The following is a 22,328-nucleotide window of genomic DNA, read 5'->3' on the forward strand; positions in this document are numbered from 1 at the left end:
ATCAATTTGCCAGCATTGTCCATTAAGCTAAGGAAGACCTCTGCCTACACAGCCAGGCAAGACCATATCGGGCTAGGGTGATTCCGTTTTTGACAGCTTTATGTGTTCAGCATACCTAGAAGCAGGCACTGACACATCTGGCAAAAAAGTCATGCACGTACCCACTCCCAGATAGGTTTCTTGCTCAATATTATAGGAAGCTGCCAGGATGAATAAAACAGGCAAAGGAGCAGAGAAGGGGAGTTTGGAAGGCTTTCCTCTGCCTAGAGCTTTATACAAACCAGACTCAGTCCATGGAGCATTTGCTATTTTCTTGGCAGCTTTTCAGATCTTTTTAATCTGACCTGATGAAAGGGCCATGTGGGCTATTTGACCTTTGAGACAAACATTTTTTTTTTTCTGTCTTCAAATCAGTTCCAACAAAAAAGTGGGGGCTGATTGCAGATTTTGCAGGGATGTCCAGTGACTCTGCAGGGATAGAATGAGACATTCTTTTCACCTGTTTGGTTTGGTTGATGCAGAGAGGAAGCCTTGCCACTGCATTTCTCCACCCCCACCTCCCTTTGTCATGCAGCAAACTCCATCAGCAACACAAGAGTGATGAGTTGCATTCTATACCCTTTATCCCCAGGAGGAATAGGGCTCCACATAACCTCCACCTGAGGTGCAAATCAACATTCAACCAGTAGTCAAAGATCCACACTCCAAAGCTTAGAGATGTGCACAAATGGTTTTTTTATTCAATTTGTGCCCCAAACAAATCACCCCTGATTTGTTTTGTATCCAAATCTTCCCCCTCCAAATCACCCCAGATTCGATTTGTATTTGCTTTGATTCAATTTGGATTTGGACTGATTCAGACCACTTAACAAGGTCCTAGGGACACCTAATTTGGGTGGTGGGTAGGTCCCCATGGGTGCCACCTACCATCCAAATTTCAAGGCAGTGGGACACTTGGTTTATTTTTAATTTTTTTAAGAAAAGTTTTTACTTATTTTGAACATTTCTGCCATAGGAAACAATGGGGATTCAAAGTTGCCATATCCTAACCTTAACATGGATCCCCAGCTTTCATTTTAAAAAACCAAAAAACTAAGCTCTAGCCCTCGTAGAAGTGGAGCTATGGAGAAAAATGTGCAGTCATTATTTTTCAAGGGTTTGGCTTCTTTGGTGTATAATAACTTTTCCTCATAATGAATCCCTATGAGGATTCACTGCACACCTTCATTTCTTCTATTCATTTTGACTATTTGGACAGTGCCAACTGTCAACTGCCATGTGTCAACCACCACCACCACACACACACACACACACAGGGTACACATTGGTTTATTTTTTAGGTATTTTTGAAATGTTTAGATTTTTTGGTGTCTTCATTACACACCTTCATTCTTCTGTTCATTTTGACCCCACTGCTTTGCAGGTGGGGGTGGGGAATTAGTGGCATCCCATGTTCCAACTACCCTGCAACCCACAAGCCACTGGGTACTCAAGTTTATATTTTAGGAATTTTTGAGGTGTTTAGACTCTTTGGTGTGCAATGAATCCTCATAGGGATTCATTATGAGGAAAGGTTATTAGACACCAAAGAACCGAAACACTTGGAAAAAATCCTAGAACATAAACTGAGTAGTACCCCACTGCCTTGTGGGTGGGAGTGTAGTGTAGTTGGCACATGGCAGTTGACAGTTGGCAATGTCGAAAAGACAGTCAAAATGAATAGAAGAAATGAAGGTGTCTAATGAATCCTCATAGGGATTCATTGAGGGAAAGTTATGTACACCAAACAATCCAAACACTTGAAAAATAGTGAGCACACATTTTGCTCCATAACTCCACTTCTACAAGGGCTAGAGCTTAGCTTTTTTTTTTTTTTTTTTAAATTAAACCTGGGAATCTGGGGGAATATATAGGAAGGATCCGAATCTCGAATCAATTTGAATCAGGCATGATTTGATTTGTATCTGAATGTAGCCAATAGACCGCAGGGGTGATTGTCTCCAAATCACCCGAATCACCTACATAGGAACATAGGAAACTGCCATATACTGAGTCAGACCATTGGTCTATCTAGCTCAGTATTGTCTTCACAGACTGGCAGCAGCTTCTCCAAGGTTGCAGGTCGCAATCTCTCTCAGCCCTATCTTGGAGAAGCCAGATTTGGGTACAGATCTATTTGTACCCAAATCAATTTGCACATCTCTACCAAAGCTTTTTTCTTTTTATTTCCTGTGTATGATGATAGGAAAAGTGATTCAAGATTCACAAGAAAGGGAAGAGAAGAACCAGACTCACACATCTCAGGAGTAAGGATTGTCTATCAGGGTATTTTTGTATAGATATCACAGCAGAGCTGGATACAAGCTCTACAGAAAATGACAGGAAGGGGTGGTGTAGCACTGGTATGTTAAAGAATGAATAGAATCTAACAAACTAGAAAACTGAAGTGGACCAGACTCTTCAGCAGAAACACTGTGCTGTTAATAAAGGTAAAGTGTGCCGTTAAGTCAGTGTCGACTCCTGGCGACCACAGAGCCCTGTGGTTGTCTTTGGTAGAATACAGAAGAGGTTTATCACTGCCTCCTCCCACGCACTATGAGATGATGCCTTTCAGCATCTTCCTATATCGCTGCTGCCTGATATAGGTACATTGTTTGGGAAACATACCAGCAACTGGCAACTTCTTGCTCCCTAGGCAAGTCATTTCCCGCTGCGCCATTAGGTGACCCCCCAAAAAAGTATTTTTAGGGTCATGTTATCACCCTCCTGAGCAAAATGCTGAGGGTGCCCCAGCACTGGAGATGGAAATCAAGGAGGCATCAAAAAAAGGGTAAAGTTTCTAATAACTGATGAGTTCAATTACTCTCACATAGACTGAGCAAGTTCACATTCAGGTAATGACAAAGAGGCCAAATTTCTAGATACCCTAAATGACTATGCCTTAGAATAGTTGGTCACGAAGCCAACCAAAGAAAAATGACACTGGCTGACATACTGAGAATCATTGATGGAAGAAAAGCCTGTGCTGCTCTGATACACTCCAAAGCATGCTGTGATGGCAGGCTGCTCCATGCCTACTGAGCACTGTGGAACTGTAGTTGCAACTGAGTAGCACTGTAACTGTGATTATATATTGCTTATTAGGTTACAGAGCAGCCTGCCTCCACAGCGACATGGGTGCACTTTAGCGTGTCTGCACTACTGTGAGGCATCTTTGGAGAGGAGAGCTGGTCTTGTGGTAGCAAGCATGACTTGTCCCCTTAGCTAAGCAGGGTCTGCCCTGGTTGCATATGAATGGGAGACTTGATGTGTGTGAGCACTGCAAGAGATTCCCCTCAGGGGATGGAGCCGCTCTGGGAAGAGCAGAAGGTTTCAAGTTCCCTCCCTGGCTTCTCCAAGGTAGGGCTGAGAGAGATTCCTTCCCGCAACCTTGGAGAAGCCGCTGCCAGTCTGTGAAGACAATACTGAGCTAGATAGACCAAGGGTCTGACTCAGTATATGGCAGCTTCCTATGTTCCACCTCTCTTCCATCAATGATTTCCTGCAATGTATGTCAGTGCCTGGACTTAACTCTGACTGATACTCAAGACCTTGGCAAGATGTCAGTGTTGTGGAACTGACAGGGAACAATGAGCATAATGCAGTCAAATTCAACGTATATGCAAGTGGAGAACTGCCAAGGAAGTTCAACATGGACACTTTTGAATTCAAAAGAGAAAACTTCTCAAAAATGAGAAGACTGGTGAAAAGAAAGCTGAAAGGGAAAAACAGGAGGGTCAATTCACTACAGAGCACATGAAATATATTTAAAACCACACAATAGAAGCTCAGAATATATACCCAAAAGAAGAAAAGGTACCACCAAGTCCAGGAGGATGCCAACATGGCTGACAAGTAGAGCCAAGTTATAAAAAGCAATTAGACCTTCAGAAAATGGAAGTCCTACCCAAACAAAGAAAACAAAAAGGAACACAAACTGTGGCAAAAGAAATGCAAGGAGACAATAAGGGATGTGAAAGAAGGATTTGAGGAACATGGCTAAAAGCTTCAAGGGGAATAACAACAACTTCTTTAAATACATCAGAAGCAGGGAAGCTGCCACAAAGGCAGTTGGACCATTAGATTACAAAGGAGTGAAAGGCTTCAGAAAGATAGGGAGATTGCAGAAAAGCTGGATGAGTCCTTTATATCTGTCTTCACTGTAGAGGATGCAGCACATATATCTGCACCTGAACTGAGCTTCTTAGAGAGGGAAGCTGAAGAACTGAGACAGATAGAGCAAACAAGAGATTATGTTCTAAGATCTCTTAAATAATGAACAAATCATCAGGGTAGATGGCATCTGCCCTAGAGTCAGGGGCATAACTACCATTAGGCAAGGGGAGGCAGTTGTCTTGGGGCCCCACTGCCTCGAGGGGCCCCCCAGAGGCACATCACATGACTCCCCACCCACCCGTGTTGCACCCCCTATGAATTATGTTGCGTCTCTTGGAGATCGGCAGGAGCAGAGAGTAAAAGAAACTCAATTCAATGTGAACTAGATATTCACCGTATTCATAATGGGGATGTGAGTGTGAGTGCACTATATATTGTGAAGTGTGTTTGTGTGTGTATATCAGCGGGGGGGGATTTTAAAATCTTGTCTCTGGGCCCCCTCCAACCTTGCTACGCCTCTGCCTAGAGTTCTTGAAAAACTCAGACATGAAATTGTTGATCTTATATATAGCAGAAAGATATAACTTGTCCCTACAATCAGACTCTATACCAGAGGACTGGAAGTAGCCAATGTAGCACAAATGTTCAAAAAGGGATCCAAGAGGATCCAGGAAATTACAGGCCAGTTAGCTTAACATCTGTTCTGGGTAAACTGATGAAAAGCATAATTAAAGAGAAAGTTGTTAAGCATAATAGAATAAAATGCCTTGCTAACATGCCTACTTTCAACTTTATATAGTATATAAATACCCACATTCCTCAAAACCCTGCCCCCTTTAAAACATAAAACCAAACAAGCAAAAAATAAAGCAAGAAAACAACAACAAAAAGCTCAGAATCACTCTGACCACTATTTTCTATCAAAACATATTTCAAAAGGTATACCATTCCAAGAATGGTTTCTAAATTACCTGGCACTTGTCATGCATTTTCCTCAAAGTACGTGTTTTTTTTTTTTTTAAAACAACAAGCAATGGGTGTTGTAGTCCAAAAACTAGGGTGGGGGGTGGGGTGGGGCTAAGTTGAGCAGGCCTGCTCTAGAGAAATTCCCATCCCTTGGAACATCCAAATATTGCTATAGAAGCTGTAAATTCAAAATCAGACTATGTTACTAAACATATTCTTTCAAACACCTAAATCTGGAAGATTTAGAACAGAAAGTTGCTTACTTGTAACTTTGGTTCTTCTAGTGGACATCTGTGGGCTCCTAAGGGGGTTAGATTTATATGTTTGTGCGTTTTATAGTTGCCCCTGAGGAAGGCCATTGGCTGGAATGCATTGGACTTATTAAAGGTTACAAGCATCTTGAGACTTGGTCACTTTGTTGTTGGTGCATAGTGGATGTTCCTGGGTTTCCACCGTTTTACTTGGAAGTGGGTCAGGCCCTGTTGAGCACTGAGAGTAGAACAGCCTTGCCAAATACATCGAGAGCATCATGTTGAATGAAAGAGAAGGGATTATTCTAGGTGGCTACCCTACAGATTGTGGAAAGTGGAATGAATCTGTCAAAGGCGGTGGAGGCAGCCATTGCCCTTGAGGAGAGTGCCCTGGGCAGCTCTGGAAAGGGCTTTTTAGCCAGCTGGTCACACAGTATGGCATCGATGATCCATCTGGACAGCTGTTGCATGAGTCAGTAGTCTGGATGAGGTTCAGCATATGTGATTAAAAGGAATCTTGTGTGACACAGTGTGTAGAAAGCAATCTTTGAACCAACTCTCATTCTTACCAGAAAATCTACTCTCAGAAGAGCACCTCAGAAACAACAAAACCCAGTGCCCCATGGACTTGTCATTTTAGAGGTGGTTGGCACCCTATGTGCACTGCACTATACCACACCCTGCTCTGGGCCACCCTGGTGCCCCCCAAGTGGAGTTATGGGGCTGCTGAAATTCCCCATTATTTCCTATGGTGGAAAAGCTTAAAGATTTGCAAACTTCAGAAATTCTTTAAAAATCACCCCTTTCATCAATTTCTTTGAAATCTGGGTGGTAGCAGGCACCCATTGAGGCACTACCACCTGATCCACTCTTCTGCCCCTAAAACCCCTTTTCTGCCCCAAAGACATGCCAACTTCAAAAATCTTTTTAAAATCACTCCTTTGCCCAATTCCTTTAAAATCTGGGTGGTAGCTTCCTTGCACCCATTGGGCACTCCCACCCACCACAACCCAATCGGGCCACCCTGGTCCGTCCCCCCCCCCCGGAGTTATAACTAAGGCTGCTGAAATCCCCATTATTCCCTATGGGAAAAAGTTTAAAGACGCGTAAACTTCAAATATTCTTTAAAAACCACACCTTTGCCCAATTTATTTGAAATTTGGATGGTAGCTTCCACCCATTGGGCACTACCATCCAACCCACTTTGGCTACAAAATGGAGGTCCAAAACTCTGAATTTTTCAGGTCCAAATCTGGGGTGATTTGTTTTGTATATGAATCTGGGCAGTTGAGGAGAGCGGTGATTTGTTTTGTCTACAAATCACCTGAATCAGCCAGATTTGCATACAAATCATTTTGTACCCGAATCGTTTCACACATCCCTACTAGTAATATATTTATTGTTTTATCTTTTAATAGCTAAAGAACTCCGATTATCCAAGAGATATGAAGAGTGTGGTGAATGATAAAGACCTGAGCGAAGAGCAGTCTAGCCACAACTATAATGGGGAGAATGAGGACGGAGTTCCTGCCTTAACAAGAGCAATAAATAACTATGGAAAAGTCTGATCAGACCTCCATGCATGCACGGAAGCCCAATAGTATCAGCTATAGTGATCACGCTGAAGAACTTAAAAATTCATAAAAGATGGATGGGGATGATGGGAGTTGTAGTTTGATTTACTTCCTTTTCTTTTCCCTTTGGACATACCTAAAAATCCTCTTGGCATTTCCCACCAGCCTCAGATCATCCTAAGTTTTAGCTTTCCTGACAATGTCCCTACAAGTTTATAGAAACAGTGTACGTTTCCATAGCGTACTTGGTATTTTTGCTTGGTGACCTGTCTTTCTTTTGATTTCTTCTGTGTGTCTTTTCATTTCATTTTCAGCTAATCACTAAGTGATTTGTGCAGCCACATTGGCTTTTTTAAACATGTGTCCCATTTCTCTCTCTGCTTGGAATAGTTTGTGATTGTGCCTTCTTCAGGAACTCTAACCCTTATTGGTTTCCTTTCCCTGTTAGTTTTTCTAGCCATGGAATCATACCTACTGTAGTGTGTTTCCAAACGTGTTAAAACCAGCATTCCTGAAATTCAAGGTAAAGGTTTGACTACGCTCAGTTTTTGTTTTCTATAAGATAATTTCAGCTTTACATGTCACATTACATGCAACACACGCAAGCTGCTGGGTAGGTTCACAGATGAATGGCCATAAGTTAATGATGGCAACGTGTGAACAGGTCATCACAGACACAAGAACACAGAGAGACTTTACATATTACCTTGTATCACCTCAAATTAGGAGTGTGAGTTGGCTTGACTCAAAGGGCTGATTGGACCTCCAAGAAGCTGCTACCAGCGGCACTTTTAAAGGTAAAAATTCACTTGCCTCCCACCTCAACTCATTTTAGCGAAGCCCCCTGCTCCCCCCTTTACTAGTAATCTTTACTAGAATCTTTACTGAACCTTGCCCGGCTCAAGTGTGCACAAAACTGAACTAGACCCAGTTTGACTTGAGTCCAGTTCAGTTAGGGCCAAACCGGGTTTTCCAGTTTTGTGCACACCTCTACCTCAAACACAGTGGGGTGTGTGTGATGATAGCAGGTGGGGGGGGGTGTGGCTGGAGGTAGAAAACAGACCAGCAAGGGTTGGGTTAATCACTCCCTAATGGATAAAAATAGCAACTATACCATCTGTGTAGACAAAAAGTATATTTCATCTCCATGTTTTGAATACCAGTTTTTCTCACCAGAAAACTATTTGCTTCACAAATAGTTAAGGCAATTGGATCTGTTCACCCATTCCACAGTGTACAACTTTCTGTCTGCCTTAGTGGCTAGTTTTGTAATCTGTTTGAGCAGTTACACTGCCTTAACTTGACAAGAATTTGATAAATATATCTAAGAAGTTTGTTCTCTATTGAATGGATGAGCAGATCCAGCTACTTTATTTGTGAAGCAATTTTCCATTGAAATTGTTGTTTTTTAGTTACACAGTTGATACTGTTGTTGTTTTTCCTGTATTTTTTTTACTGCTATTGAATTCTTTTCATTGCTTCTTAAAACTCCCTTGCATCTCATTCCTTCTGAGATGCAAATTGCCTCCTTCCGTGGATGCTTTGCAATGAAGGAGGAAAGATCAGCGCTTCATTACGCAGTACACAGTACACAGTAATGCAATGCAACATGTAATTTGCCCCAAAACATGTCTAAAACTAACTCCATATATACAACATTATATAAAGAATCCCAGTTCAGACCAGCAAACAACAGATGAAATTCAACATTGGTAAATGCAAAGTGATGAATGAAAGAATAACATTTTGTCTCATAGGGCTGGGCTGGAATGGCTGCCTCAATTTTGTCACCAAGATAGGAGGGGAGATTTTTGGTATTGGGAGTGAAATGGAGCCAGTGAGCTTACCATCAGTGTTCAGTTGTCATGTGTGTGTCAGGAGGCACTAGAATGAGTGCAGGAAATCGCCAATGTCCAGACTAAGGAAGCATTGCTGCTTTGTGAAATGTGGTGGCACTCCTGCTGGCTTCAACTCATTTAGCAGTAACAATCACATAATGGGTGTGCGTGTTAAATTTTGACAACCTTTCCTTCCACTGCAAGTGCTCTGTGACACATGAAAATATGCCTCTGAGGGTTGTGAAGCCTTCAGGGACATTTTTTTTCATGTGGTACAGCTTGCTTGCTTTTTTGGGAGGGGAAATTATAAAAATCTGTGCTCCCCGCCCCTGGTGTGAGTGCCAGTGCTGTGTAAATTTGGAACTCATCAGGAAATCACTACTTCTCACGTAGCAATGGTGCTTCCTTAGTGTGGATGTTAGCAATTGTCCTTACTCTGATTGGCTCCAGAACTATGCTACAAGATGACACATCATCATACAGCACCATTCTGAAGCCTTCTACAAAAAAGATGGTGGCAGCCAGGAGACCCCAGTGCACTGCTGTTGTCTGGTCTATGAAACTAGTGAGGTGGCAACAAAGTTGAATTGGGGACAACTTTGAGAAAACTCTCTGTGTTCTTTCCACTCCCATTATCCTCCAATTTCAAGTCGAAGGTTCTTTCAACTCAATATATAGTCTCTAAATGGCTGTTACTGCTTAAAGGGTTTATTTATTTATTTATTTACATTTTATATCTCGCTCTTCCTCCAAGGAGCCCATATTTAAGTTTCTCTTCCCAACAACACTGTGAACTAGGTTAGGCTGAGAGAGAAGTAACTGGCCCAGAGTCACCCAGCAAGTATCATGGCTGATGCTTAATGGGTTAAGGGTAAAGTGTGCTGTTGAGTCAGTGTCAACTCCTGGCAGATACAGAGCCCTGTGGTTGTCTTTAGTAGAATATAGGAGGGGTTTACCATTGCTGCCTCCTGCGCAGTGTGAGATGATGCCTTTCAGCATCTTCCTATATCGCTGCTGCCAGATATAGGTACCAGTGCAGATTCGAACCGGTAACCTCATGCTTGCTAGGCAAGTCATTTCCTGCTGCGCCATTAGGTGGCTTAAAGGGTTAAGGGAGGGCTCCCATAATCTCTTCTTAGTCCCACATCCACCCCAAATTCTAGTTTTAAAAGTCTGTGGTCAGCTATTTCACTGAGGAAAGAAGAATGGGTTGTGTGATTTTTGTTTATTCTGATGATATGCAGCAATTATTTTCTGTATGCACAACCTAGGTAAGATAAACTTCAAATGGAAAATAACATGTTAAAGCAGTATAGCAAATATATTTAAACAGTATATCTTTGCAATACTGTTTTAACTCCCGCCCCCCATTTGAAGTGTATCTTGTTCTTTTTTAATAAGGTCATCGGTATGGCTTGTTTTTATCAACCTTTTAATAGTTCTTTTTATAATTATTTCTTCATTGTTATATTTTACATGTTGTAGGCCCCTAAAGAAGAATTTTACTCGAAACATGTCGGGGTCTACTCTTTAGTAAACTGTACTGAACCATTCCCGTTGCCTTCCTTATAACCTGGGTGATGCCACCCATTCTGCCCATCAGCTACATAATTTGGATTAACAAGGCAAGCTGGTGCATATTTGGAGGACTAAATCTTGGTGACATTGATGGAATGATCTTAGTTCATTCCTCTAAGTTCAGGACCCCTTAGACTTTCAAACGGAAGCACATTCTAAATTGTATTCTGGGGGAACCTTGGCGATTGAGATTGTATGGAAGACAGTTCTGGTCTTTCCTCGAAACAACTGAGAGTAGCCCCTGACCAAAAGTTACAACACTCAAGACATATTGAGGTTGTGTCAATTATCTTCTCTGAACCCTGAGGTGTTGTTTCCTTTTGTTCATGTTTTATTCATTTGGTACCTCCTATTATTTCTTCCCTCTATGAGTTGGATAGCCAGTGTCTCACCTACCTTCCTGGAGGAGACTGTGGAGGAGCAACAGTCACCTCCATCATACTGACAATAGGCTCGGTTGTTGATGGTGTCACACCAGCCATCAGCTTCGAAAGGCTATAAAGAGAGAAAAGCAAGCACTCAGTGAATAGAAAGGGAGTAAAGAGGAGGACACTGCAAGAGCCAAGTGTTCTGTTGGATGCAATAAATTTATTGTGGCACAGGATTTTCATAGACAGAAGAAGTGACAGTCCCCAAGTCAGCTATATCAAAGACCTTTCATGAAAATGAGTATCAGCGTAAAATAATGTATAGAGAAAATACTGTACTAATTTGGAAATAGTATCAGACATTGAAAATACGCATAAATTATAAAAACGGGGCCAAATGGCCACAAGCAAATATAATTCAGTTTATCTAAATATGCTAGGTGTTCTTTAATATCCATTAGGAAGAAGATGACTTATATGGTATAAGGTCAAGTTCATGAGTAGTTTGGAGCTCAAATTCAATGAAATGACCATTTACTCCTCATATCACCCATTGCCTAATTCGTGGATTGCTATACATTTATTTTCAATGTTGCAATCTGGATAGTAGATGCAGTTCTGTCAGACTTTCTGACAAAACAGTGGTACACATGCTGGATTATTGCAGTGCACTCTATATGGGGCTGCCCTTGTGTGTAGTTGGGAAACTACAATTGGTACGGAATATGGCAGCCAAGGTTGGTCTCTGGGTCATCTAGGAGAGACCATATTACTCCCATTTTGAATGATCTACACTGGCTGCTGCTAAGTTTCCAGGCAAAATACAAGGTGCTGGTTATAACCTATAAAGCTCTAAATGGCTTGGGCCCTGGGTATTTAAGAGAACATCTTCTTCATTATGAACCCCACCGCCCATTGAAATAATCAGGAGAGGTCCATCTGCAGTTGCCACCGGCTCGTTTGGTGGCAACTTGGGGACGGGCCTCCTCAGCTGCGGCCCTCAAGCATTGGAAGATGCCCCCTGCTGAAATAAGAGCCTCCCATCTCTGACAACTTTTTTAAAGGCTATAAAGACACATCTATTCACCCAGGCTTTTAACTAAATATTGTTTTAATAGTTTTAACATTGTTTAAAATGTTTTAAGGTTTGAATTGTTGTAGTGTTTTAACTTTTGCTGTATCATTTACTTTGTTTTAACTGGTGTTTTAATTTTTGTTATTTATTTTAACTAATGTTTTAAGTTTTTCTGTTTGTTTTGTTGTAAACCGCCCAAAGACGTGAGTTTGGGGCAGTATAAAAATATGTTAAATAAAATAATAATAAAAAGTGAATGATCTCCAAGGTATATAAACTGGACTTTGAATGAATGCAACAAATGCTTCCCAATAACGCTGGTGCCACAGGAGGGGTAGGATGTCCCTCTATTCCATTAAAACCCATGCCCATCCATTTACAGATCAACATTAGCACTATTCACATATTATGTTCAACACTCATATAATCTGTGTACAGTGTGACACTCATACAACTTGTGTACAACCAGGTACAGATCCATACGCAGTTACAATTATTCACCTTATGTTGAAGTTCCAATCTATAACATGTATTTGAGGGAACTGTACCCAGGATCACTTTTTAAATGAATGCAGGTATAGTCATTCATACTAGGAATGTGCATGGAACGTGATTTGCGTTCTGTTCTGAGCTCGGAATGGAACACAAATGTCTGGAACATTCCATCGGAACAACTGGTTGAGCTGTTTTTTCCAATGGAACAAACTTGGAATGTTTCGAATGTTCTGAGCACCATTTTGGAGGCATGTTTTTCCCTTGCTGACTGGTTTTGGCATTGGCTTCCATCTGGCTTGCAATCTCCTTGCTCAGCTTGTTATCACAAGCCTGTCAGAAGCCAGTGCCAAAACCTTTCAGCAAGGGGGAAACATGCCTCCAAAATGGCACTTGGAACACTCGAAACATTCCAACTCGGAACAGGGTCGTTCCATTCAGAGTTTGAAACAGGCCCTTCCTTTGAAAGACTGTTTTGAGTCAGAATGTTCTGAGATCAAAACATTCTGCACATCCTAATTCACACTTGTGAGGCTTTCCCCCTTACTCCCTCCCGTAACTGGGGTCCAACGTGCCTCAGGAGGGTGGGGAGGGTTTTTTTGGTCACCCTAACTCTCCTCCACCTGACAAGGAGAGAGAATGCCCTGCTCTTCACCAGGAGCCTCTAAGGAGGAAGGATGCCACCTTCCATCTCCACTGGCCACCTCCTCATTGGCCGTGGGCCTATTAAATAGTTCCTCACAGGAAGGACATTCAGCTGCCTCCCATCCTGCCCCCTCCCCTGATGCCTGATTATTGCCCCCTCCTATCCCTCTTGTGGCTGCCGAGACTGCCGTGCTCCTGGGCCCTGCCCCTTCACCTGATACCACAGCAGAGAGGTTGGGGTCGCTCTCTTCTCACCACAGCCAGGTGGTGGCCCACTGGGCCATTTCCACCCAGCCATGGGCAGCCTTCCACAACCTCCTGGGATGGGTCGTCATCCCCTGATGGGGTCAGGCTCATCTATGTCAGCGCCCATATCCCTGTCCAGCCGGGTAAGTATCCCATGCAGCCAGGAGCCGAAGGCAGGGCCCACAACACAAAAACATGTACAGGCATCTGAACGCAGGTACAACATGATGTTTGATTAGGGCTCTGCACACCTCAGTCCCCAAAGCTGAAAACAAGGCACAGAGCAAAAAGGATACCACCACATCCTTACTCATAATGCTGCAATAAACCTTCATAGTTAGTTTTAACAGAACTTGCTTGTCTTTAAAAGAGAAGGAAAGAACACTGTGCCTTGTAACACTGTTTCAGGATGCAAGGTCACCACTAACTTGGCATCATGGTAGGGAACAGTATCACCTACCAACTGGCTTGCCAAAGCACAGCAGACCAAGATGATAAACAATGTAACTAAAGAGGGATTATTTGGGGCCACTTTCTTTCTTACAGAATTCCATGTGGCAGGGTTTCTTCCCCTGTCCATATCATGACTCACTGGCAAACCAAAAATCCACTTTTTATTTAGTTGCCATATAATTATTGCAAACAATTGTCTGTTGCCCCGGATGCTTTGGTCTAAAATGACTTCCAGATCAGCATCTGTGGAAAGGAGGTGCTAGGGTGGGGAGAAGAACATTGATCCTCACAGTATATACATATGACCGCGAATTACTCCCCTCCCAACCACCCTGAGCTGCCAAAAATATACCCAAGCCGAAACAAACACAGGCTCCTATGACAACCTTGGGGGAAACATGACAGCTCATGCTAAAAAATAAAGCCTGGCTAATTGGAATGAATGTTTATAAAAGTCTAAAGCATGCTAGAGAGGAACCATTCCAATTTGTTTAAAACAACAGTCAACACTCAGCTGTTGCTGGTACAAATGTGAACTACCCTACAGTGGAAGAATCACTTTAAGTGGTAACGTATAACCTATTCCCTCCAATATGCTGGGATGCTAGATTCTCCTGGGACTTTTACACACAGCAAGCTTCACCACAAATTTCCTGGGAGGCTTTACTCAAAGTTGCCCCCAAAATCTGATGCAAAAAGTGGTTTCTTTTTTACCCTGGAAATAAACCAGGCTACACTCTAACGCATAGTGAAAAACCGAATTGAGTGTGAAATGCTCCCCGATAACTCGCAGGCACTTCGGGGTAAATCTGGCCGACATGTGAACGCACCCCCTCCATTCCGGAGGAGACGCAAGTTAAGGGGCTTTAAAAGCCCCATGTGTCAAACTTCCTGCTAGATCTTCTAGCAGTAAAGTATAAAACAAAAACACAATTAACATCAAATTACCATGGGCACAATGCAACTTCTTCAGAGGCAACATGATGTTAGTACACTTTATGTTGTTTTCGTTACTTGACTACTAGGTGAATCCCAAGTGAATCAGTATTAATGGGACAGTAGGTCCCATCTTTTAGTAGGTCCTACCCAAAGTTATTGCCCTACTTCATTCATTCATTCATTCAATTTCTATACCACCCTTCCAAAAATGGCTCAGGGCGGTTTGCACAGAAAAACAAACAAACAAACAAACAAACAAACAAGATGGATCCCTGTCCCCAAAGGGCTCACAATTAAAAAAAAAACATAAGATAGGCATCAGCAACAGACACTGGAGATACTGTGCTGGGGGTGGATAGGGCCAATTACTCTCCACCTGCTAAATAAAATCACCACATTAAAAGGTGCCTCTTTGCCAAGTTAGCAGGGGTTTAGCTTGTGAATATTTTCCTAATGGATCCACACAGCTACCCTACAATGTTTATCAAACAAGGCATCCTTCTACACTTCCTACAAAGACAGCCCGAGTAAATAGTAGTTCCTCCACTTGTTTGCAGTGAGAGCGAAATGCCTCCAGGGGAGAAGCTAGAGAAATAATTGAAAGCTGAATAAGAATGGGTTCCTGTTTTTCAGGCTTTGATGTGCTACAGATGTGCTTGTTATCTGTGGGCAAGTGTGCTAGGAAACATGTGTGAGAGAAAACTTGTAACTTTTGTGGATGTGTGGGCAAGGCTGATAATCATTTTCAGTATGAAATGTGGGAAAGTGAGGTAAACATGGACCTTAAGATCTGCTAAGATCTTGTTACTATGAGCCACCTTAAAGTTACCTTTCTCCCCTGCAGAAACAGATATTTCCTAAGGTCCTTACATGCCTCCATGCATTACACAAGTAATAATCTTCCAGGTCATGGGTGCAGATCCAGCTTGGTCTATTACACTGTCCCTTTTGACTAGTAATTGTGCCACAGATGAATGGTCAAGGACATTTCAGAAGGGCATCTTTAAACAAGCTCTGCTAAGCATAGTCTGGGAGGGTCTACATGCAGCTCCTGCCCATTCTTAGGAAAGTCAGAAAGCAACAAGGATTTGCTCTGATGCAGTAAATACCAGCTCTCACCACATGATGGTGCATTCAGACAATATAATGACAGCATAAAAGTGATGTGGTAAGGATTCCACCTAGCAGCTTTACCAACAAAGTTTCACTTTTTTCATACTGACAAATGATCCTGTAAACACAACAATAGGATTGCTGTCTTTAACCTTAGAATTCCATAGACAAACTTAATGACCTATGAAGAGCTGAAAACAGAAAAAGTGCCCCTAAACATTCCATGCGGCCCTTGTCATATTATGCACTTAGCACATACAACAGCCCATACGCATGCAGCATCAGCATACCAGTGGTATTTCTACTGGGATGATGCCACCAATCACAAATGTGAGGTCAGTGCACAAGGTAAATGCATTTAACCCTGCTTACTGTGCTAAGAGGCAACTTTTAAAGTGGTGATTCTCCTATTTAGCAGGGAGAGAACAACTGTCTCTATCCAAGTCCTGCACAGCATCCCTCCAGTGGCTGTTGCTGGGGTCTACCTCCAAGCTTGATCATCTCCAGGGAGCTGTGGCACCTAGACCAGGCTATTCAGAACTAGAATTATTTAATAGGGATGTGCATCGATTTGCTTCGGCACCATCCCAAGGGCAGTGAGGGGTTCCCTTTAGACGAGGTGAGCAGATTGTACCTGCCCCTCCTGGAAGCCTCCTCTGCTCCATCGCAGTGCTGCTCTCAGAAAAGGATCCCCTTGAAAGCTGCAGCCTTTGCCGCTGTCTCCTTTAAACCGCCCCACTGCGGCAACGGAATGCTTTCCTCAGCATCCCTTGCGCGGCATCAACACACACATTTATTAATTATTTTATTTGTTTGCTTGTTTATTTGATTTCTATACTGCCTTTCCAAAAATGGCTCAGGGCAGTTTACAATAAAACAAACCAAAATAAATTAACGATTAAAATCAAAAACTGTAAAAACAACATAAAATCATTGTTAAAACAATTAAAACAGTTCGTAAAACCCTGAAAACCAGGCCGAACCTTTACGATTTAAAAACAGTTTAGAAACCATAGAAGACCAGGCTACCCTGAAGGCAAATAATGAGCTCAGAGTATGGATTTCTGCCGGGAGTGCATTCCACAGCCCAGGGGCATCTACAGAGAAGGCCCGCCTCTGAGTTGCCACTAGGTGTGCTGGTGGTAACTGAAGACGGACCTCCTCAGATGACCTTAACGTGTGGTGGGGATCATGCAGAAGAAGGCGCTCTCTAAGGCATCAAATGGCATTGATGCATGCGCAGACGCCATTTGCGTGCCAATGCTGCACAAGGGATGCTGGGGGAAGCATCCCATCACTGTGGTGGGGCGGTTTAAAGGAGACAGCGGCACAGGCTGCCACTTTCAAGGAGATGCTTTTCTGAGAACAGTGCCACAATGAAGCGGCAGAGGTTTCCAGGAGGGGCAGGCACAACCTGCCCTCCTCCTCTTAAGGAAACCCCTCGCCCTGCACCAAAACGTTTTGGCTGCAGGGAGCCGAATCATTTCAGCGCCTCCTCAAAGCGGCGCCAAAATGATTCAGGCACATCCCTATGATTTAATAAAATTTCTCCAGGCAGTCTTATAAAGAGGATAAAAGAGAATCCCCTTTTATCATCTCCCTCTACAATGTCTATCATTAAGTCTGATGATTTCGTCAAATGTCCATTGTTTGGCTCCCAAATTTTTGGGCTCCTAGATCTAAAGAAAGCTTGTCAAGGCCAGGCCTACCTTAGATTTCTTTTTAGATTGTGAGTCCCTTGGGGACAGGGAACCATTGTGGTTTTTTTCTGTGTAATTTACTTTGTTTTTTTTGGGGGGGGGGGTGAAAAGTGGTACATAAATATTCAATATTAATATTAATATTATTTTTTAAAAACATGATCTGGAGGGATGACATCATCATCATCATCATCATCATCATCATCATCATCATCATCATCTATTTATTTAAACTATTTAAACTATTTATACCCCGCCCCTCCAGTGCAATACTGCTCGGGGCGGCTTACAACAATAACATAGACACAGATACAAGTAATAAAATTAGATTTTTTTAAAAGTCAGATTAAAAACTATTATTAGGTTCAAATTAAAACTATAAATTATAAAAAGCTAAAGAAGCTAAAGAACCTACCAGATATAACAAAATAATAATATTAAAAAGCCTCCTTAAAAAGGTGTGATATGTGTAACGCTTTCAAAATAATTTCCGCATGGCCATGTAACATATAAATAGGGAATTATTCCTTCATGTAGATAGGGAAAACAGCTATACAAGTTGTTTTTATGTGGTAAAGCCTCAGAAATAGGGATGTGCAGAACGTTCTGAGGTTGGAATGTTCTGCACTCGAAATGGGCCATTTTGGGTGTTCCAAGCTCAAAACAGAATACCCTTCAAATGAAAGGCCTGTTCTGAGCTCAGAACAGTCCATTTTGAGTCAGAATGTTCCGAGCGTTCTGAGCGCCATTTGGGAATCCAAAATGGTGCTCTTCTGACCTCTGTGCACACATGACGGCTATTTGCACGGTCAGTAATGGAAATGGCCACACATGTGCACAGAGGCCAGAAGAGCGCCATCTTGGATTCCCAAAATGGTGCTTGGAATGTTCCGTCTTGCAACGGGTTGTTCCATTGGAACAACCCACTCAACCGGTTGTCCCGACAGAACATTCAGCAGATTTAGTGTTCCGTTCCGAACTTGGAACAGAACACTAAATCTGTTTCACGCACATGCCTACTCTGAAACAGAGCTCTGACAACCATGAGCATTCCAAGACCTCACAAAACAAAGTTATTGTAATGTTCAGAGTTTAGCTTCACTGATGGAAGGGAACGATGTCTATCTGGCTGGAATTAAAATTTTATACAGACACTAGTAGCTTTGCAGAGCAGGTTGTGATCTAGAAGTACAGTCCAGGAGATAGGGAAGCTATGAGTCTAGCCAGGAGGCAAGACAGCTGAAGAAAAGGCTTTTCTTCAGCCACCTTGCCTCCTGGATGCTTGAATCGTAGCAAAAAGATAAAGAATATACAATGGAATGAGAAAGAGGAAACTAAGGGAAGCTTAGGTGGAAGTTTGAGGAAAAGACCACAAAAGACTGAGGCAATTCCTTGGCTAAAGTGTTACAATATTGCACTGTGCCTCTACGAGAGCACATTTCTCTCCCACCCACCCACCCACCCACCCCCTCACACACACACACACACACACACACACACACACACACACACACACTGGTGAGGCAAAAAGCCCAGCATTTCTTGGCTGCCTCTGACTGCCCATTGGAAGATGACTGGAAATGCAGACTGTGGGAGGAAACGGCCATGTTCATTGTTTGAATTCAATATTTTTCTTGGCCATTCAACAGTTGCAGAATGCCATTTGTTTTATCCTTTGCTTCCCACCTACCCTCTTTTCACTGTTTCTTTCTTAAGATACACAAGGGGAAACAAACTTGGAAAAACACAGAAGGCAAGACCACTACATATTGTGCCAAGACTACAGTACTGGGCATATATCTTAACATAACATGGAGAGACTTCAGGGGATGAAGGTAACACTGGGGTCTCAGGTGTGCCCCTATAGACTGGTATTCTGAGAAGAACACTAGGATCACAGTCATGATTGTGACCTACATGAAACTTCTATAGTTGGTGTGCTTTATGCAATAGGACAGGCTTTCAAAATAGCCCATGAACTGACATCTTTCAGATACCATGCCTTCTTGGAAACCCGACTACATAGGGTTTCAAAGGACAAATCATTATCCAGTGGTGGCCCACCATGAGTTAAGGTGAGGTGACCGCCATTAAGGCTGACAGAATGGCAGACAGTCAGAACTGACCTATGGGGCACAATCCACCAGGATGTTTTGCACAAACTGAGGCTGTTCTCACAAGCAGACCATGAGTTAAGGTGAGGTGACCGCCATTAAGGCTGACAGAATGGCAGACAGTCAGAACTGACCTATGGGGCACAATCCACCAGGATGTTTTGCACAAACTGAGGCTGTTCTCAGAAGCAGACAAGCCCAGGCTTGGCTGCCCATGAGAACCGGCGGGAGCCAAGCAACACCTTGCCGGCAAACCCACCTAGGGAGCCCACCTCTAAAAAGAGGTTAAGGGAGTGAGTGCTCCCTTAACCCCTTTTACCTGATTGTGTGCCAGCGCTGGCTGCTTTGAGCTGGTGCTGAAGCACTAACAGGCGCCCAACCATTGCTGGGGGAATCCCCACAAGGCACACTGCACTCGTGTGGTGCATTGTGGGATCTCCGGGGGCTGGGATGCATCTTCAGGAGCTCAGCACTACTGGTACGCAACGCTGCTCATCTGGGAGTGCAGTTCGCACTCCCAACAGAACAACTCAGCCGGGGGGGGAGGTGAGTTGAAAGCAGCCTCCCCCCACCCGCCCACTTTCAGCGATCATGCATATCACCCCACTATGTTGAAATGAAGGGATTTCAGTAGGGTTTGGGCAAGAGGGGTTCCCAATGGATGGTGGGTTTCCTAGTAATTAATTAGAGTGGTGGTAGTACTATCATCAGGCACCAAAATGTGTGTCTCATAAGATCACAGATCAGAGTCATGACCGTGACCTACAGTAAACCTCTTAGGCTAGCCCTGTCATTATCCACTGGCCTATGTTTTCTTCAGGAGTTATTTTGATATTCAAATGCAAAGACAAAGCTATAAGAGCCACCTTGCTGGCTTAGACCAAAGGCCCATCAAATCCAGGATTCATTTCAATGGTGGTTGAGCCCCAAGCAGATTCTGCGGACTCACAAGGAGGGCATGGAAAAAGCAGCCCTCCCCTTCTGTATTCAGAGATATGCTACCTCTCAACATGGAGGTTTCATCTCATTATCATGGGTATTGATAGATGGAGCCTCCTTGAAATTGACAAAAGCTGTTTTAAAGTAATCTGTGTTAGGTTAGTGGCCATTGTCATTTCTTGCAATATATCCTCTAATATAGTTAGAGGGCTAGAGGCCATCTCCAGCCTCAAAGGCAGGATACCTCTGAGTACCAGTTGCAGGGGAGTAACAGCAGGAGAGAGGACATGCCCTCAACTCCTGCCTGTGGCTTCCAGCGGCATCTGGTGGGCCACTGTGCGAAACAGGATGCTGGACTAGATGGGCCTTGGGCCTGATCCAGCAGGGCTGTTCTTATGTTCTTATCCCGTAAGTTAAGTGCATATTGTCTGAAGAAGTAATTTCTTTGGAACATAGTGCCAGTCAATTCCATACTGCCATCTGGGAATGAGAGCCATAGGGCTTGCACAGACCCTCCAAGGCCCTGACCACGCCTCCTTGTGCATGATATGTGCAAGGGGCATCATTAGTGTGCATGCAATGCATGCACCCAGCAGGGCTCCTGGGGACAGGGGCAAACACAAGCCCCCATTCCCCTTGCTGCATCTCTGTCTCCTAGTTACTAGTCTCCCAGCTACCAGCCATGGGCTGATATGTAGAATTCATTAGCTGGGACTAATTATTGTAAACACCTCTTTTGGTGGACATTTAAATCTTCACAACCATCCTGTGAGGTAGGTGAGTTTCAGTGGTTCAGGTATTTGCAACCACATCTCCAACATCCTAACTCAACACACTAGCCAAGTAAGCCACTGCAGTTGTTGCTATCACTCATCTGTAAAACTGGTACATCAGTGATCTTCCTCACAAGGCTATAGTGATAAGATGAATGAAGCAAGGGTGGTAGTTTCAATATATTTTCCAGCCTTGGTCCTTTGAGCTAGGGTGGGAAGGGAAGGGAAGGGAAAGGAAAGGAACCTGGTTTGGACTTTGTAATCTTATATCTATTTCCAAAAGAGCTGGAAATGTTATGATCCCTATGGACACATAACTAGAGCACCTGCGGGCAAGAGGGAGGTACCAGCAGACTCAAGGTGACCTGCAGATACATCGGTTTCTCAAATCTCTAGAGCGAGGAGGAACATAAGGGGGTTAAAAAAAAACCCTAGCCAAAACTGCACCTATTTAATTCAATGGAGCAGTATGTTTGTGGATACAGACGGCACTTAACAGACAACCAGGTGGGAGGAGCAAATAGAACTCAGTGATGACAACAAAGGGAAAGAGTGTTTGAACAAAGAGAGAGAAATTTCTCAGCTTGAAGAATACTCCCTCAAGACAGTCACAACCACTTCTGCTTCTGAGGGCAAAAAGTGTTTAAAACACTTTAGTTTTCTCACCAGGCATTTCATGGCTTTCTGTTTATGAGAGGGAAAGGGTTTGGCACATTTAAGCTCTTAGTGTAGGGGGTTCACCATGCCCCACAAAATAACATAATAGCAACTTTATGTGTGTGGACTCTCCTAAGAAACAGAGAGGGAAGTTGGGCACTGAATGTGTTAATCTGCTGATCATTGTGCATGCACATGCACAAACACAGTCACACAATAAACAACATTCATAATTTATGAGGAATTCATCAATCATCAACCTATTTCACAGCAAATATTGATGAAAACATTAAACTGACCAGCTTATAAACCTCACCAGCCATTAACTCTTAAAACTAAGGCTGGATGAAAAGGAGCTAGGACTGAGCAATAGTGCCCCCCACCACCCACCCCCCCAAAAACAGAAAGAATAGTATTTGCATATGGTCAGACCCTACTTAGAGTCTTTGTTG

General features: G+C 43.1%; 1 protein-coding gene across 3 annotated transcripts in view; it reads right to left on the reverse strand.

Moving 5' to 3' along the window:
• The window catches only part of PAPPA2 (pappalysin 2), a 263,647-nt gene that overhangs the window by 8,722 nt on the left and 232,597 nt on the right, over positions 1-22,328 (reverse strand). For 2 of the 3 annotated variants that reach the window (XM_053248611.1, XM_053248609.1), the window contains one exon: positions 10,759-10,857. In XM_053248611.1, the coding sequence (XP_053104586.1) occupies positions 10,759-10,857 (99 nt within the window). Of the gene's footprint in view, positions 1-362; positions 469-10,758; positions 10,858-22,328 lie in introns of those variants that run through there. The other variant, XM_053248610.1, reaches the window with a different exon arrangement.

Source organism: Hemicordylus capensis, chromosome 4 (assembly GCF_027244095.1).
Source record: "Hemicordylus capensis ecotype Gifberg chromosome 4, rHemCap1.1.pri, whole genome shotgun sequence".
Classification (NCBI taxonomy): Eukaryota; Metazoa; Chordata; class Lepidosauria; order Squamata; family Cordylidae; genus Hemicordylus; species Hemicordylus capensis.